Raw genomic sequence first — 19,977 nt, 5'->3', positions numbered from 1 at the left:
TATCACAGTCAGAAAATGACCCCTTGCCCTTGCACTGTGGGCCCCTTCAAACAAGAAATTGGTGCTACTTTGTATTTGGTATAGATTTTGACACAAAACAGTGTAAAGCTGCAGTGACTTTACACTGGCTGTAAAAGCTACCTTATTTGGAGTAGACACGAGGAATTCTGCAGATGCTGGAATTTCAAGCAACACACATCAAAGTTGCTGGTGAACGCAGCAGGCCAGGCAGCATCTCTAGGAAGAGGTACAGTTGACGTTTCGGGCTAAGACCCTTCGTCAGGATGAACTGAAAGAAGAGCTAGTAAGGGATTTGAAAGTGGGAGGGGGAGGGGGAGATCCGAAATGATAGGAGGAGACAGGAGGGGGAGGGATGGAGCCAAGAGCTGGACAGGTGATTGGCAAAAGGGATATGAGAGGATCATGGGACAGGAGGCCTAGGGAGAAAGAAAAGGGAGGGGGGGGAAAACCCAGAGGATGGGCAAGGGGTATAGTGAGAGGGACAGAGGGAGAAAAAGAGAGAGAAACAGCATGTGGGTATATAAATAAATAAATAACGGATGGGGTATGAGGGGGAGGTGGGGCATTAACGGAAGTTTGGGAAGTCAATGTTCATGCCATCAGGTTGGAAGCTACCCAGACGGAATATAAGGTGTTGTTCCTCCAACCTGAGTGTGGCTTCATCTTTACAGTAGAGGAGGCCGTGGATAGACATGTCAGAATGGGAATGGGATGTGGAATTAAAATGTGTGGCCACTGGGAGATCCTGCTTTCTCTGGCGGACAGAGCGTAGGTGTTCAACGAAACGGTCTCCCAGTCTTCATCAGGTCTCACCAATATATAGGCCACATCGGGAGCACCGGACGCAGTATATCACCCCAGTCGACTGACAGGTGAAGTGTTGCCTCACCTGGAAGGACTGTCTGGGGCCCTGAATGGTAGTGAGGGAGGAAGTGTAAGGGCATGTGTAGCACTTGTTCCACTTACACAGATAAGTGCCAGGAGGGAGATTGGTGGGCAAGGATGGGGGGGACGAATGGTCAAGGGAGTCACGTAGGGAGCGATCCCTGCGGAAAGCAGAGAGGGGGGGTGAGGGAAAGATGTGCTTAGTGGTGGGATCCCGTTGGAGGTGGTGGAAGTTACGGAGAGTTATATGTTGGACCCGGAGGCTGGTGGGGTGGTAGCTGAGGACAAGGGGAACCCTATTCTTAGTGGGGTGGCGGGAGGATGGAGTGAGAGCAGATGTGCGTGAAATGGGGGAGATGCGTTTGAGAGCAGAGTTGATGGTGGAGGAAAGAAAGCCCCTTTCTTTAAAAAAGGACATCTCCTTCGTCCTGGAATGAAAAGCCTCATCCTGAGAGCAGATGCGGCAGAGACGGAGCAATTGCGAGAAGGGGATGGCATTTTTGCAAGACACAGGGTGAGAAGAGGAATAGTCCAGATAGCTGTGAGAGTCAGTAGGCTTATAGTAGACATCGGTAGATAAGCTGTCTCCAGAGATAGAGACAGAAAGATCTAGAAAGGGGAGGGAGGTGTCGGAAATGGACCAGGTAAACTTGAGGGCAGGGTGAAAGTTGGAGGCAAAGTTCATGAAGTCATCGAGCTCAGCATGCATGCAGGAAGCAGCGCCAATGCAGTCATCGATGTTGTGAAGGATGCGTGCAGGAAGTATTTGGAGTAGATCTTAGATTTGCTCAATAATATACTCACAAGTATGGCTGTAAGGAAAGATTGGGAAAAAATTGGATGGCTTTGGGAGACTAGTTAGAAGTATATAAAATTATGAGAGGCCTAATTAGGTTAGGTGGTATTTTTTCCAGTGTGGAAATATCAACTTCTAGAGGCGTAGGTTTAACTTGAGGAAATTTTAAGACGTTTACAAGGCAATTTTTTTTTTAACCCAGTGATAAGTGCCTGGAATGTGCTGCCAGGGGTTTGTGGAAGCAAATGTGATAGTGATGTGGGACAGGCCCATAAATATGCAAAAAAAAAGGGGAATATGGATCATGTGTGGGCAGGTGAGATTAACGTAATTTGACATTGTAGTCAGTTTAGACGTGGTGGGCCGTAGGGAATGTTTCTTTGCTCTACTGCTGTGTGTTCCAAGTCAGCTCTGCAGTAGGCATTATAAAGTAATTCTTGAGAGTGAAAACCCTCTTCACTTCTTCCTCCTCCATTTCTTCCTGAAGCACATGGCTGCTGAAAGCATTTAAGATTTCAACAATCCAGATGAGGTTGGTTAATTCACTGGAGATCAGGAAGGAAAACTGGGGACATTTCAGAAAATTTGGCAAAATCAAATTTTTTAAAAATCCTTTCTTCTGAGACCAAACAACAGGAATTCTGCAGATGCTGGAAATTCAAGCAACGCACATCAAAGTTGCTGGTGAACGCAGTAGGCCACGCAGCATCTGTAGGAAGAGGTGCAGTCAATGTTTCAGGCCAAAGGTCTCGGCCTGAAACGTCGACTGCACCTCTTCCTACAGATGCTGCCTGGTCTGCTGCGTTCACCAGCAACTTTGATGTGTGTTTCTTCTGAGACCAGGCAGTTTTCATCAAATAAATGGCAAAATTTGCACTTTGGGCGTGCTTACTATTTTAGAAACGATGCATAATTCTGTGCTGATCTTTAATGAAACAATGTGTTGAACTGCATAGGTTGTAACTGCACAGGTTGTTGTGTTACATTGACCCATTATGCAGGAGTTTTGATCATTGATCTTTAATGAAGCGATGTGTTGAATTGCACAAGTGGTAGTGTTATGTTGACCCATTGTGTAGGGGATTTGATTTGTGATGGGACATGCCATTGTTTACACTAAATCTCTTTTTTGCCTCTTATTTTTGTTATTTCTTTGATATGCTAAAAGTTTGTATCTTTTGCTGAAATAAAACTGAAACAGGCTGAAATCAAACGCCTTCAAGAAGCCAATAGGGCTGCTCGCAAGGAAAGACAATTGATCCTGAAACAGCAGGAGGAGATCCAACGTTTGCGCCAGACCACTATCAAAATACAGGAGAAACTCAAATCAGCTGGAGAGGGCAAGCTGGTGAGTATTCTAAGCTGTATGTGTGCATTGTATTCATTATAAATCTATTTAGTAAATAGGGAACTTGAGAATTCAATTTTCAGCAATGCAAGCCTGACATTTACCAATAAGTATATCCTCGACTAGAATTATAGATGACAAGTTTAACCTCGTACATGGGCAAATAGGAGGCACATACTAACCTATGGTGAAGAATACCATTTTCACACTACCAGTTATATTACTGAAAAAAAAACATTTACTTGCAGTCTGTGCAGAAGTAAACATCGTGGTACTTGCAGCTGCCTAAATTCACATAACTGCAGCCATTGTGTCAGGGAAAGTATTTTGAATTTTGTCCTTGCCTTTTAGTGAGCTGTATATACCCATGGTTTAATTTGATGTTACTCTTTATTCCATTGAAATACTTTTAATTTTATAGTACAGAAATAGGTCTTGTGTCTAATTTTTAATTTTCTCTGCATGAGCTTCCTCCCCACTTGACCAAGTGTAATCCTCCAAGGGTAATCTTGTTTCCAATATAAAAAAAATGAAGTATGTAGTATGCCAGTTAGTCTTCAAACTATGTTGTTGAAAGGCATTTCATTTCCATTTACCCACCTTAACCTGTTGTTGCCTTATTTAATAAATGCTTTTTTTTTAAAAAAAAGCAGATTTTAAAATTTCGGAAAAGCTGGAACGAGTGCCATTGCAATTTCAGCTGGCTTTCTTGCTATAGTTACTGACGTTCAAGTATTTCTAGTATCTTTTTTTGATATAATTTGCAGCATCTGAGTACATCAGCTCTTCTACCCCACTCCTCAAGAGTCTGCTATGTCATTCAGAAAGATCAGCTAAGCTGATCTTGGTTTCAGTTCTACTTCCTTGCTTGTTCCCCATAAACCTGGATTCCTCAACTCTCTGTTGGCTTTAAATATATTCAGTTATTTGGCTTGCATATCCTTAAGGAATGGGGAATACTAAAAATTCACATCCCACATTTGGAATTTTTGCTTGAATTCATCATAAATGAATTGCTGCATTTTATGAGACGTTCCCCCACAAAATCATGACTTCCACCACAAGTAAGGAACATCCTCTCATTGTACTATCATTGTGGCCATCTAATCCATTGGAAGTTTTTCAGCATCCAAAGATTTTTTTTTTTTTGAAAATTATGACCAATGGATGTACCATCTCTGCACTTAAGACTGAGATGTAAGCCATGAGATGTAAAAGTTTTGTTGGCCTTTTCTTTGCCTAGCACTTTTCCCTCTGAAATAATTAATGTTCTGTCATTGTTTGTCTCATCCTTATTATTAGTATTCCAATCGCGTCATCCAGGGGAACCACTATTTAGCCTATTTAGCTTTTATCTTTTCTTGCATATATTTGAATAAATAGTTATTGTGCTTGTTTTTCACCTCCCCCTTCCCTTTTCTTAATTTTTTCCACTCTGGCTTCTCTCTTACCCCTTCTCACCTCTCCCTGGTGCCCCTCCTCCTTTCCTTTATCCCATGGTCCACTCTCTTCTCCTATCAGATTCCTTCTTCTCCAGCCCTTACCTTTTCTACCTATCATCTCCCAGTTTCTTCATACCAACCACCACCCCCTGCCTCACCACCACCACCCCCTGCCTCACCACCACCACACCGGGCTACATCTGCCATTTTCTAGCTTGTACTCCTTCCCCTCCACTCACCACCTTATTCTGGCTTCTTCCCCTTGCTTTCCAGTCCTGATGAAGAGTCTCTGCCTGAAACATCAATATTTATTAATTTCCATAAATGCTGCATGATCTCCTGAGTTCCTCCACATTTTGTGTGTTGCTGCATCAACACCTTTTTTTTTTGTTTTAGGAGCTGCGGAGCACAGAACAAATTGAGGAATTAAATGTTCCGAAAGTGAGCCATGCTTCCAGCCCCTTGCAGACAGATATAGAGACACGGAGTCCTTCCCCCATTTCTATCTCGGGCAGTGAAACCAGCAGCATCATGCAGAAACTGAAGAAGATGCGCAGTCAGATGGATGAAAAGTAAACTAATATTAACATATCTACCAGAGCTTGTATACTGACTGCAGTTGTACTGTGAAATCTATCAATGCTAGCTATCATTCTTGCTTGTGTAAAACTTTTGCAGGATTTGTTAAATGAGAGGGGAGTGGGAGAATAGCAAAACATGAAACTGGCCCTTTGCCTAGTATGCTTGTGTTAAAGATGATGCCAATTTAAACTGCATGTCTGCCTCTATATGGCCTGTATCCCTTTATTCCATGCCTGCTTGTATATCTGCTTCCACCACTTCTCTTGGCAGTGTGTTCCAGGCACCTATCAATAAGTTTTCTTTAACCTTTTTTTCCCATTCTCACTTGCAGTACACCTTCTAGTACTTGATATTTCCACCCTGGAGAAAAAGACTCCTATCTACTTCATCTTTGTCTCTCATTTTAAAAACTTCTATTAGGTTTCTCAGCCTAAGTCACTCCAGAGAAAATGATCTTAAGATTTTTTTAAGAGCTCACTCTAATCCAAGTAACATCATTGTGAACCTGTTTTACACCTCTCCAGAGTCTGCAAGACTCCTGTAATGCACACAGCATGTAATGTGGTTTAGCTCAAGTTTTATACAGCTCTGTGATAACTTCCTGGCTTTTATATAAGCAATGTCCCAGCTGATGAAGAAAAGTATGTTCTATTCCTTTAACGTCCTATCTACTTGTGCTGCCACTCTCAGGGGATTATGTCATTAAACCCCAAGATCTTTTTTCCAAAGTGCAAAATTGAAAACCAGCTATATCATTTCCTACTAGAAGCTTCTTTTTCCCATATAAACTCTATCACGCTTCAGAGTGTTTAACCCATGGAGAGTTCATCCATTGTTTTGATGTTCTGTTTGAAATATTGCTACTTAACTTAACAATTCTTCTCCAGTGACATCTGTCAGATAATGTAGTTCTACAGCTGTTATGTTTAATTGGCACTTTGTTAGACATTTAATCCTGGAGATTTGATCTTATGTGACCTCTGTCTGAACAAGCATGTGGAGTCTACTATTCTGGCTAAACTTGAGGCCCTCTGCAAATCAGTCCAGGTTGCTAGCAGTTCCAGAATCCTCCATGATTTCTTTATTACACACTAACTGTGCTGTTTTCCATCTTCACTTCCACTATCAGAGGAGCTCCTTCACTTTTGTCAAGACCAAGAGCAAGAGGTTTGCTATTTCCCTTCTTCAGTTTGTTTACTTCTCATTCTGTCCCACTCAGCTGCAGACCAGCTGTCATCGTCCTTCTGATCAAAAACAATTCTCAACCCAGCTATCTAAACCATATCCCATCTCCAAGTACCCTTTTTTTCTGAAGTTCAAGTGCATTTTTCTTGGTATCTTGCTTGAATCTGCCTGATTGAGTTACTGCCTCTTTACAGAAGCAACATAGTTCCACCTTCCCTCGCACTTGGATGAATGAAAAGACTGACATATCTTTCATCCTCCCCCATCTGTCTGCAGCCTTGCACTGCTCTGTACTGTTGTTCAGCTGAGTGGGGCCAGAGTTGCCTAGTTCCATTCTTAACTGTCCAGCCTGAGACCAAATATCATCAGCAAAAATTGATTTCTCTTGATTTGGTAGTGTGGGTATATTTGCCACCTATGGTTTTTATGCATGCAGAAGTAATCTTACACCACATTGAACATATGTTAGCTTCTACATTTACATTATACAGTGCATATTTAGAACATAGAACAGTACAGTATATCAGTTTTGTACTGTGTACAGTATCAGAAGTTATGGTTGAAATGACAATAAAAAGTGACTTGACTTGAGGAATAGACCTTTTGCCCCACAGTGTTGTGATAAGCCAATTAAATCAGTAATCAAATGGCCAACTATACTAATTCCATCTGCCTACACAATGACAATATCCTTCAATTTCATGTTAAGTAGTTCCATTTAATATCAGAATGTATACAATATACAACCTGAAATTCTTATTCTTCGCAGACATCCACAAAACAGAAGAGTGCTCCCAAAGAATGAATGACAGTAAAAAACGTTAGAACCCTGAAGCCTCCCTACTCCCCGCTCCCACATACAGGCTACAGCAAAGTATTGATGCTCTCCCTCCCCCACGTACTTCAGCAAAATGCATCAGCTCCCTCCACCCACCAAACAAGCAATAGCAAAGCCCACAAATGTCGCTTGAAAGTCTGGAATGTATTTGCCTCTACCACCACCCCAGCCAGCACATTCCATGAACCCACCACTCTTGTGTTTTAAAAAAAAACTCTTGCCCTTCACATCTCCTTTGAAATTATGCCCTGTCACCTTAAATGCATGCTGCCTTGTATTAGACTTTTCAGCTTTGGGAAAAAGATGCTGCCTGTCTATCTATTGCTATCATAATCTGAAAAACTGCTATCAGATCTCCCCTTAGCCTCTGCTGCTCCAGAGAACATAGCCCAAATTTGTCCAACCTCTCGTTATAGCACATGGCCTCTAATCCAGGCAACATCCTCTTCTGCACCCTCTCTAAAGCCTCCACATCCTTCCTAAAATGGGGCTACAAGAATTGTATGCAATATTCCAGATGCAACCTAACTAGAGTTTTATAAAGCTACAACATAACTTCCTGACTTTTGAACTCAATAACTTGACTAATACCTGGCAAATTACATATCTTTGGAATTCTCTACTCTGGAGAAGCTCTGGTTGATTAATTAAACATAGAGCGATACAGTACAGGAACAGGCCTTTTGGCCATAATGTGCTGAACCAAATAAATTGTTAATCAAATGGCCAACTAAACCAACCTCTCCTGCTCACACCATGTCCATATCCTTCTATATTCCTCACATTCATGTGTCTATCTAAACGTCTGTTAAAAGTCTAAAATTTCTGCCTCTACCACCACCCCAGGCAACACATTTCAGGCACCCACCATTCTGTTTAAAAAAACTTGCCCCTCACATCTCCTTTAAAATTACGCCCTCGTCTTAAATGCATGCCATCTGGTATTAAACATTTCAACCTTGGAAAAATATATTATCTCTACTCTATCTATGCCTCTTAGATTATAAACCTGTATTGGATCTCCCCTCAGCCTCTGCCAATCTGGAGAAAATGACTCAAGTTTGTCCAATCTCTCGTTATAGCTCATGCTGCCTAATCCAGGCAACATCGTGGTAAACTCTTCTGCACCCTCTCCAAAGCCTCCACACCCTTCCTATAATGGGGTGACCAGAATTGTATTCAATATTCCAGATGCAGTCTAACTAGGGTTTTATAAAGCTGCAACATTAGCTTCCTGACCTTTGAACTCAATACCTTGACTAATAAAGGCAAATATGCCGTATGTTTCTTTAACCACCCTATGAACCTGTGTAGCCACTTTCAGAGAGCTATGAACTTGGACCCCAAGATCCCTCCTCTCATCAACACTTAAGGGTCTTGCCCTTAACAATGTACTGTCTCTTTTCATTTGCCATACCAAGGTGCAACACTTCACATTTGGCCATATTAAACCCCATCTGTCATTTTTCCACCTATATCTGCTGCTGATCTATATCTTCTTGTACTTCTTACCAGTTTTGTAAGCTACCACACCACCAATCTTTGCATCATCTGCAAACTTATAAACGCACTCATCTATATTTTCAAATGCCTTACTAAACCTATGTAGACAACATCCACAGCTCTAACTTCATCAATCATCCTTGTCTTGTTAGTAAGACATGACTTGCTCCACACAAAGCCATGCTAGCTTTCCCTGATTAGGCCATGGTTTTCCAAATGCCTATAAATCCTATCCCTAAGAATTGTCTCCAGTAACTTCCTACCACTGACTGGAGATTCAGTGGTCTATGGTTTCCAGGATTATCCCTGATTCCCTTCTTGAATAATGAAACAACATCAAAGCTTCAGAGTATATATATGTTACCATAAATGATCCCTGCGATTAATTTTTTGACAAGCATTCACAGTAAGTACAAAGAAATACAATAAAATCATTGAAAAACTACACAAAGATAGACAAACAGCCAATGTGCAAATACACACAGAAAAACAAAATAATAATAAATAAGTAGTAATATTGTGAGCATGAGTTGTAGACTTTATGAAAGTGAGTCCATTGGTTGTGGAATCAGCTTGGTCCTGGGTGAAGTTATCCACTCTGTTTCAAGAGCTTGATGACTGTGGGATAATTAATTGTTCCTGAACCTAGTGCTGTGGGACCTAAGGTACTTCCTTCCTGATGGCAGCAGGGAGAAGAGAGCATGTCCAAGATGGTGGATGTCCTTAATAATGGATGCTGCTGCCTGCAACGGTGCTCCTTATTGATGTGCTCAATGGTGGAGAAGGTTTTGCCTGTGATGGACTGTGCTGTAGGCTGTTCTGTTCAAGGGCATTGATGTTTCCACTCTAGGCTGTGATACAACCAGTCAGTAAACTTTCAACCATTCACCTATGGAAGGTTGTCAAAGTTTTAGATGACATGCCAAATCTTCCCAAACTAATTTATATAAAAAAGTAGAGGTGCTGCTGTGCCTTCTTTGTAATAGCAGTTATGTGCTGGACCCAGAACAGATCCTTTGAAATGACCATGTTGAGGAATTTTAAGTTACTGACCTTGTCCACCTCTGATACTCTGATGAGGACTGGCTCACGGGTCTCCACTTTTCCTCTTCCTGTAGTCAATAATCAGGTCTTTAGTTTTGCTAATGTTGATCATTGTGGCACCATTCAGCCAGATTTTCGATTTCTCTCCTGTATGCTGATTCATCACCACCTTTGACTTAGCCAGCAGCAGCAACATTAGCTACTTGCCAGTCCCCCTGGACTTCGCCTATGGCTAGAGAGGACACAGGGATACTGATCAAAGCCCCAGCAATATCCTCTCTTGCCTCTCTTATTAACTCATCGGGCCCTGAGGATTTATCGAACTTAATGCTCTTTAAGAAACCCAACACTACTTTCTTCTTTACCTTGAAATGCCTTAGCATATTAATATACTCAGCACTGATGTCCCTGTCATCCACATCCTTTTCCTTGGTAGATACTGATGTAAAGTACTCATTAAGGACCTCACTCACACCCTCTGCCTCCAAGCAAATGTTCTCCCCCCCCCCCACCCCATCCTTAAGTGGTCCTATTCTCTCCCTCATTATCCTCTTGCTCTTATTGTATGCATAGAATGCTTCGGGATTCTCTTTAATACTACTTGCCAAGAACTTTTCATGGCTCCTCCTGGCTTTCCTAATTCTCTTCTTGAATTCTTTTCTGTCTTCATTATAATCCTCAAGGTTTCTTTTTGATTCTAGTTTCCGAAGTGTTACATACTTTTCCTTCTTGACTAAATTTATTACCTCTCTTGATGCCAAGGTTCTTGTACTTTGCCACCCTTTTCCTTCCTTCTGACTGTAACATACCTGCCCTGTACTTTGTGCACTTGGCATTTACATGATACAGCACACAACTCTGTCATCACAGCAATTCCCTCTAAATAAATGTCAAGAGATTAAGAAGTCACATTTAGTCTCTATTACAAACACTGTGCTTGAGTTACAAGCACTTGTCCTTGGCAGTCTCAGTGTAATGCTTCACCAAATTTGAGCTTTATCAAGTGAGATCATAGAACTACTTATTTTCACCTCCATAGTATTACCAAACTCTATGCTTAACTCAGGGTGTCTGCTGTTGAAGTTCACTGCAATTTCTTATCTGTAGACTGAGCATTACAATATACTCCAGGTATGACTTCCTTTATTCTACTCTGTACGAACTTGATAGCATTCTAAATTCTGCTGTCCATATCATACTCTCTTTAACTCTTCATCTATTTGCACTGTGCTAAGTTAAGCAACATGTCAAGTTTGAAATTCTTATCAGTTCTTTTGTTTCTATTTCTTTATAATCTCCTTCAGCCCTGCATGCAGACTCTTGAGTTTCCTTGAACTTAATAACTGCTGTGACTTCAACTGACATGGTACTAAGCTTTTGAATCCTCTCTTACCTCAATGACGCTTTCTGCAGTTTACTGCTGAATGATATTTTTCACCTACCCTCGGAGCACCTTGCATGCCAGGCATCAATTTTTGTTTGCTCCTGCCCAACACTTCAGGAATGCACGCTGATTAAAGGTACTACAGTAAAAGTCTGATCCAGGACTTTTTGCTGGACCAACAGATCTTTAGACCTTTGGATATCAGTTTTATTATTTTACAATGTATTTTAAATTAGTTTTTGTTGGACATTATGTAGCATTATAATATTTACTGTGTAGTCAAGTAAGTTTAAAAGGGCAGTTCCTTCCCTTTCTTTTATGATCCACTCTCCTCTGCTATCAGATTATTTCTTCTCCAGCCCTTGACCTTTCCCACCATCTAGCTTCACCTATCACCTTCCATCTAGCCTATCTTCCACCCCCCACCTTTTTATTCTGATATCTTCCCCCTTCCACCTCAGTTCTGAAGAAGGGTCTCAGCATGAAATATTAGTTATTTTTCCATAGTTGCTACCTGACCTGCTGAGTTCTTCCTGCATTTTGAGTGTGTTCCAGTGCTCCCATATGTCTGAAGAGAGCACAGAAATTCATGCCTCCGGGAGTAGGAAGAGAATATGGGACCAGGTGTAGGAAGAAAACTTAGCAATTTTAATCCATCAGGATTTCAGAATTGTTGGAAAGTGGATAATTTTAATTTTACTGTATATAAATCTAAGTAGGGAAATGTGGGAGTACATATAGATTTTATAATTAATCTTCATGGTATTTCAAGTTAGCAGATTTAGAATCAGAATCAGGTTTATTATCACCAACATGTGACATGAAATTTGTTAACTTAGCAGCAGTTCAATGCAATACATAATCTAGCAGAGAGAAAAAATAATAATAAATAAAATAAAACATAATAAACAAGTAAATCAATTACATATATTGAATAGATTTTTTTTTAAATGTGCAAAAAACAGAAATACTGTATATTTTTTAAAAAGTGAGTTAGTGACCAAAGCTTCAATGTCCATTTAGGAATCAGATGGCAGAGGGGAGAAGCTGTTCCTAAATCGCTGACTGTGTGCCTTTAGGCTTCTGTATCTCCTACCTGATGGTTACAGTGAGAAAAGGGGCATGCCCTGGGTGCTGGAGGTCCTTAATAATGGACGCTGCCTTTCTGAGACATCGCTCCTTGAACATGTCCTGGGTACTTTGTAGGCTAGTGCCCAAAATGGAGCTGGCTAGATCTACAACCTTATGCAGCTTTTGGTCCTGTGCAGCAGCCCCTCCATACCAGACAGTGATGCAACCTGTCAGAAAGCTCTCCACGGTGCAACTATAGAAGTTTTTGAGTGAGACTAGATAATGCCCACTTTTCTGGTTGAGCTTTTGTGACTCCAAGTAAGAACAATTAAGATAATGCCAGCACTGTCCCCCCTCTCCAGAGCCCTACAAGTGTTCTTCTTTCCAGTACAGTACTTATCCTGTTCCATTAGCAGTGCATTCCTCAACTCTAACCATACACTGAAAACAAATTTTTCCTCATGATACCTTCATTCATACACTGGACAGACTAGTACATGTGCCTAACGGCTCCCTAGAATAAAACAGTTTTATCTTAGAATCAGTTGAAGAGAAGCGGTCCAGTGCTAACCCTCTGGTGATCCTTGGGTCCACTTCTTCTGTCTCTACTTCCTTCCACTGGTCCTCAGTCAATTTACTGCACATTTTCTGAGGTCGAATTATCCTATCCCAGCCTATCTCAGAATATGTTTCACTGTTTTAGAGATATCCTAGTGACCACTTCTGTCTACTGTTTATGATTTGCCAAGCATTTGACCGAGTATGGCATCAAGGTGCCCTAGCTAAGATTGAGTCAATGGGAATTAGGGGGAAAACCCTATGCCTGTTGGAATTGTACCTGACACAAAGGAAGATGATGGTTGTGGTGGTTGGAGGCCAATCATCTCATCCTCAGGACATCACTGCAGGAGTTCCTGAGGGAAGTGTCCAAGGACCAATCATCTTCAGCTGCTTCATCACTGACCTTCCTTCAGGTCAGAAGTGGGGGTGTTTGAAAATACCTGCACAATGTTCTATACCATTCGTGACTCCTCAGATAGTGAAGCAGTTCATACCCAAATGCAGCAGGACCTGGACAATATCCAGGCTTGGGCTGACAAGTGGCAAATAACATTTGAGCCACGTAAATACCATCCCCAATAAGAGAGGCTCTAACCATCGTCCCTTGACATTTGGTGGTATCACCATCACTGAATCCCCTACTGTCAACATCCTGAGAGTTACCATTCACAGAAAATAGAACTGGCCTAGCCATATAAACACCGTGGCTACCAGAGCAGGTCAAAGGCTAGGACTCCCCAAAGCCTGTCCACCATCTACAAGGCTCAGGTCAGGAGTGTAATGGAATACTCACCACTCACCTGGATGAGTGCTCCATCAACACTCAAAAAGCTTGACACCATCCAGCACAAGGCAGCCCACAAACATCCAGTCCCTCCACCATTGATGAACAGTTGCAGCAGTGTGTACTATCTACAAGATGCACTGCAACAACACACCAAAGTTCCTAAGGCAGCACCTTCCAGACCCATGACCACTACTATCTAGAAGGACGAGAACAGTAGATACCTGGGAATACCACCACTTGGAAATCCTGCTCCAAGTCACTCACCAACCTGACTTGGAAACATATTGCTGTTCCTTCATTGTCACTGGGTCAAAATCATGGAATTCTCCAAAGGTGAATCAAAGTACTTAGAAAAGAGTTAATTTCACTTTGCTATTTAACTACTTCTACACTGTCTCCCTCCTATCCCTCTATACTTGAAAGCCGTTGGATGCAAGTAAAAATAATTATTGACCCTTTAAAAGGGTAAGTAGTCAACTGAAGCACACACGTCTGTTTTAACTGCTACTTTTTTTTTTACTCATTTACATCATGTGAATTTTCTGGTAAGGCCAGTGTTTATCGACTGCTGGTAACTACGTAAATTTGTGTGTATGGTATATCTTAAATTTCTACTATTGAAGGGATGAATATTCTGCTAGTGAAGTTCCAGACATTTGACTTTTAAATGATGTAGCTGCAATACTATATTTCCAAATCAGATTTGCTTATAACATGGGGCAAGGTTTAGAGGTGGGTGATATTTCCATTTTGCCTGCTTTATTTTTTAGAGGCAGTATCATAAACAGAAAAAATTCTGCAGATGCTGGAACTTTTGAGAAGTGCACACACAATGCTGGAGGAGCTCAGCACGTCAGGGAGCATCTATGGAACACAATAAACAGTTAATGTTTTGGGCTGAGTCAAGGAAATATGTTTTAAGGATTAGAGAATGAAGAGAAATTTCTGATTGTTAGTTATTGGAAAGCTTTTTTTTTAGTACATGAGGAAATTTGTCTCCTGGTGTATGTATATCCAGCATCTGCAGGGAAAATACAATGGGAAAATATTTGACTTTAGTTTGGATTTTTAGTGAAGAACCCAAAATGCATTTTAACACTACTTCAGATACATAGTTAATTACTTTGCCTTTCCTGATAATTGAACTGTAGTGAACTAAGTAGCAGTTGGCGGTGGTGAGGGAGTTGTGTTGCCTTTCTGCATTGATGTTGCTCAGTTGAGGCTGATCAGGACCAGAAACCAGAACATCATTATCAAAAACAAAGAAAGGTCATTGAGCCAAATATCTTAAAGTTCTTTAAAGGAATTAATCAGCATAATGAGGAACATTTCTTCTTCGGATCTCCTAAGTCCTAAATAAATCCACTAGCAGTGTCGTTTAAATCTGTGAGGTAGCTATAATTAATACCATTAGGATATTAACACCATGTTGACATTACTCGCTTGTCATTATATTGATGATCTCATTGGACCTTGGCATTAAAAGCTTTCACTCTCCTCTCACAAACTGTTTGCTATTCAACAAACACTTGGCTTGCTATTTTACCAGATATTCTACCCCTTTGGAAGCTACCTTGAAACAAATCTTTTCTAATTACTGATCCTTGTATTAACTTCATTAAGACCATTTTTGATTCATGAACTTGACTGCAAATATTCCATTTTTAAAAGTGTAATGGAAAAGCCTGCCATCCTAATGAATCTCTTCTGTGCAAACTCAACACAATCATCCAGCTATGGCCCAGCCAATGTCTTACAAAGGTTTAGCATAGCTTCCCTCTAAACTCTAGACTCCTCTGTGCTTTAATAACATTTGCAAAAAAAAAATCTTTGTTCCTTAGTCATAGTCATACTTTATTGATCCCAGGGGAAATTGATTTTCGTTACAGTTGCACCATAAATAATTAAATAGTAATAAAACCATAAATATTTAAATAGTAATATGTAAATTATGCCAGGAAATAAGACCAGGACCAGCCTATTGGCTCAGGGTGTCTGACCCTCCAAGGGAGGAGTTGTAAAGTTTGATGGCCACAGGCACGAATGACTTCCTACGATGCTCTGTGTTGCATCTCGGTGGAATGAGTCTCTGGCTGAATGTACTCCTGTGCTCCACCAGTACATTATGTAGTGGATGGGAGACATTGTCCAAGATGGCATGCAACTTGGACAGCAACCTCTTTTCAGACACCACCGTCACAGAGTCCAGTTCCATCCCCACATCACTGGCCTTACGAATGAGTTTGTTGATTCTGTTGGTGTCTGCTACCCTCAGCCTGCTGCCCCAGCACACAACAGCAAACATGATAGCACTGGCCACCACAGACTCGTAGAACATCCTCAGCATCGTCTGGCAGATGTTAAAGGACCTCAGTTTCCTCAGGAAATAGAGACGGCTCTGACCCTTCTTGTAGACAGCCTCAGTGTTCTTTGACCAGTCCAGTTTATTGTCAATTCGTATCCCCAGGTATTTGTAATCCTCCACCATGTCCACACTGACTCCTGGATGGAAACAGGGGTCACCGGTGCCTTAGCTCTCCTCAGGTCTACCACCAGCTCCTTAGTCTTTTTCACATTAAGCTGCAGATAATTCTGCTCACACCATGTGACAAAGTTTCCTACCGTAGCCCTGTACTCAGCCTCATCTCCCTTGCTGATGCATCCATCTATGGCAGAGTCATCAGAAAACTTCTGAAGATGACAAGACTCTGTGCAGCAGTTGAAGTCCGATGTGTAAATGGTGAAGAGAAAGGGAGACAAGACAGTCCCCTGTGGAGCCCCAGTGCTGCTGATCACTCTGTCGGACACACAGTGTTGCAAGCACACGTACTGTGGTCTGCCAGTCAGGTAATCAAGAATCCATGACACCAGGAAAGCATCCACCTGCATCGCTGTCAGCTTCTTCCCCAGCAGAGCAGGGCGGATGGTGTTGAACGCACTGGAGAAGTCAAAAAACATGACCCTCACAGTGCTCGCTGGCTTGTCCAGGTGGGCCTAGACACAGTTCAGCAGGTAGACGATGGCATCCTCAACTCCTAGTGGGGGCTGGTAGGTGAACTGGAGGGGATCTAAGTGTGGCCTGACCATAGGCTGGAGCAGCTCCAGAACAAGTCTCTCCAGGGTCTTCATGATGTGGGAGGTCAATGCCACCGGTCTGTAGTCATTGAGGCCGCTGGGGCACGGCGTCTTCGGCACAGGGACGAGGCAGGATGTCTTCCACAGCACAGGAACCCTCCGGAGCCTCAGGCTCAGGTTGAAGACATGGCGAAGTACATAGAACAGTATAGCACAATACAGGCCCTTCGGCCCACAATGTTGTGCCGACCCTCAAACCCTGCCTCCCATATAAGCCCCCACCATAAATTCCTCCATATTCCTGTCTAGTAGTCTCTTAAACTTCACTAGTGTATCTGCCTCCACCACTGACTCAGGCAGTGCATTCCACGCACCAACCACTCTCTGAGTAAAAAACCTTCCTCTAATATCCCCCTTGAACTTCCCACCTCTTACCTTAAAGCCATGTCCTCTTGTATTGAGCAGTGGTGCCCTGGGGAAGAGGCGCTGGCTATCCACTCTATCTATTCTTCTTATTATCTTGTATACCTCTATCATGTCTCCTCTCATCCTCCTTCTCTCCAAAGAGTAAAGCCCTAGCTCCCTTAATCTCTGATCATGATGCATACTTTCTAAACCAGGCAGCATCCTGGTAAATCTCCTCTGTACCCTTTCCAATCCTTCCACATCCTTCCTTTAGTGAGATGACTAGAACTGGACACAGTACTCCAAGTGTGGCCTAACCAGAGTTTTATAGAGCTGCATTATTACATCGCGACTCTTAAACTCCATCCCTCGACTTATGAAAGCTAACACCCCATAAGCTTTCTTAACTACCCTATCCACCTGTGAGGCAACTTTCAGGGATCTGTGGACATGTACCCCGAGATCCCTCTGCTCCTCCACACTACCAAGTATCCTGCCATTTACTTTGTACTCTGCCTTGGAGTTTGTCCTTCCAAAGTGTACCACCTCACACTTCTCCGGGTTGAACTCCATCTGCCACTTCTCAGCCCACTTCTGCATCCTATCGATGTCTCTCTGCAATCTTTGACAATCCTCTACACTATCTACAACACCACCAACCTTCGTGTCGTCTGCAAACTTGCCAACCCACCCTTCTACCCCCACATCCAGGTCGTTAATAAAAATCACGAAAAGTAGAGGTCCCAGAACAGATCCTTGTGGGACAACACTAGTCACAATCCTCCAATCTGAATGTACTCCCTCCACCACCACCCTCTGCCTTCTGCAGGCAAGCCAATTCTGAATCCACCTGGCCAAACTTCCCTGGATCCCATGCCTTCTAACTTTTTGAATAAGCCTACCGTGTGGAACCTTGTCAAATGCCTTACTAAAATCCATATAGATCACATCCACTGCACTACCCTGATCTATATCCCTGGTCACCTCCTCAAAGAACTCTATCAGGCTTGTTAGACACGATCTGCCCTTCACAAAGCCATGCTGACTGTCCCTGATCAGACCATGATTCTCTAAATGTCTATAGATCCTATCGCTAAGAATCTTTTCCAACAGCTTTCCTACCACAGACGTAAGGCTCACTGGTCTATAATTACCCGAACTATCCCTACTACCTTTTTTGAACAAGGGGACAACATTCGCCTCCCTCCAATCCTCCGGTACCATTCCCGTGGACAACGAGGACATAAAGATCCTAGCCAGAGGCTCAGCAATCTCTTCTCTCGCCTCGTGGAGCAGCCTGGGGAATATTCCGTCAGGTCCCGGGGTCTTATCTGTCTTAATGTATTTTAACAACTGCAACACCTCCTCTCCCTTAATATCAATATGCTCCAGAACATCAACCTCACTCATATTGTCCTCACCATCATCAAGTTCCCTCTGGTGAATACCGAAGAGAAGTATTCATTGAGGACCTCGCTCACTTCCACAGCCTCCAGGCACATCTTCCCACCTTTATCTCTAATCGGTCCTACCTTCACTCCTGTCATCCTTTTTTTCTTCACATAATTGAAGAATGCCTTGGGGTTTTCCTTTACCCTACTCGCCAAGGCCTTCTCATGCCCCCTTCTTGCTCTTCTCAGCCCCTTCTTAAGCTCCTTTCTTGCTTCCCTATATTCCTCAATAGACCCATCTGATCCTTGCTTCCTAAACCTCATGCATGCTGCCTTCTTCCACCTGACTAGATTTTCCACCTCACTTGTCACCCATGGTTCCTTCACCCTACCATTCTTTATCTTCCTCACCAGGACAAATTTATCCCTTGCATCCCGCAAGAGATCTCTAAACATCGACCACATGTCCATAGTACATTTCCCTGCAAAAACATCATCCCAATTCACACCCGCAAGTTCTAGCCTTATAGCCTCATAATTTTCCCCAATTTCCCCAATTAAAAATGTTCCTGTCCTCTCTGATTCTATCCTTTTCCATGATAATGCTAAAGGCCAGGGAGCGGTGGTCACTGTCCCCCAGATGCTCACCCACTGAGAGATCTGTAACCTGACCCGGTTCATTACCTAGTACTAGATCTAGTATGGCATTCTCCCCGGTCAGCCTGTCCACATACTGTGACAGGAATCCATCCTGGACACACTTAACAAACTCTGCCCCATCTGAACCCTTGGAACTAATCAGGTGCCAATCAATATTGGGGAAGTTAAAGTCACCCATGATAACAACCCTGTTATTTTTGCACCTTTCCAAAATCTGCCTCCCAATCTGCTCCTCTGTATCTCTGCTGCTACCAGGGGGCCTATAGAATACCCCCAGTAGAGTAACTGCTCCCTTCCTGTTCCTGACTTCCACCCATATTGACTCAAAAGAGGATCCTGCTACGTTACCCACCCTTTCTGTAGCTGTAATAGTATCCCTGACCAGTAATGCCACCCCTCCTCCCCTTTTTCTGCCCTCTCTATCCCTTTTAAAGCACTGAAATCCAGGAATATTGAGAATCCATTCCTGCCCTGGTGCCAGCCAAGTCTCTGTAATGGCCACTACATCATAATTCCATGTATGTATCCAAGCTCTCAGTTCATCACCTTTGTTCCTGATGCTTCTTCCATTGAGGTACACACATTTCAGCTCTTCTCCCTTACTATCTTCACACTGTTTATTCTGCTTCTCTTTCCTCAAAGCCTCTCTGTATGTTAGATCTGGCTTTACTCCATGCACTCCATTAAAGGAATGTATTGGGAAAAGTAGTCCAGCCATTGATGACTAGAACAGAATGGAATAGAATTTTATTATTATTGCTCAATACAACAAGATTGTGATGCTGATCCAGTTCATGCAAAGCAGATATTTGCAATGCATGCAGAACAGCTTAATTTTTTTTAAAGTTAGGGAAATTAATGATGGTGTTAAAATCTAAGTAAAATTCTTAGTTACTAGAATACACTGTGACCTGTGGTTTGGGAAGTTTGTGAAGTTTACCAAATAAATTTCAAGAGAAAAAAAAGAACTTGAGAATAAATCCCAACAGATGCAAAACC

The 19,977-nt window shown here is 42.3% G+C and overlaps 1 protein-coding gene across 9 annotated transcripts in view; it reads left to right on the top strand.

Annotated features, from left to right (window-relative positions):
• cep350 (centrosomal protein 350) overlaps positions 1–19,977 on the top strand; it is a 251,684-nt gene that overhangs the window by 174,249 nt on the left and 57,458 nt on the right. For all 9 annotated transcript variants that reach the window (XM_063063672.1, XM_063063675.1, XM_063063671.1 and 6 more), the window contains 2 exons: positions 2,904–3,050; positions 4,889–5,064. In XM_063063672.1, coding sequence (XP_062919742.1) covers positions 2,904–3,050; positions 4,889–5,064 — 323 coding nt within the window. The remainder of the gene's footprint in view (positions 1–2,903; positions 3,051–4,888; positions 5,065–19,977) is intronic.

Source organism: Mobula hypostoma, chromosome 12, assembly GCF_963921235.1.
Source record: "Mobula hypostoma chromosome 12, sMobHyp1.1, whole genome shotgun sequence".
Classification (NCBI taxonomy): domain Eukaryota; kingdom Metazoa; phylum Chordata; class Chondrichthyes; order Myliobatiformes; family Myliobatidae; genus Mobula; species Mobula hypostoma.
This window is presented reverse-complemented; position numbering and strand designations above follow the sequence as displayed.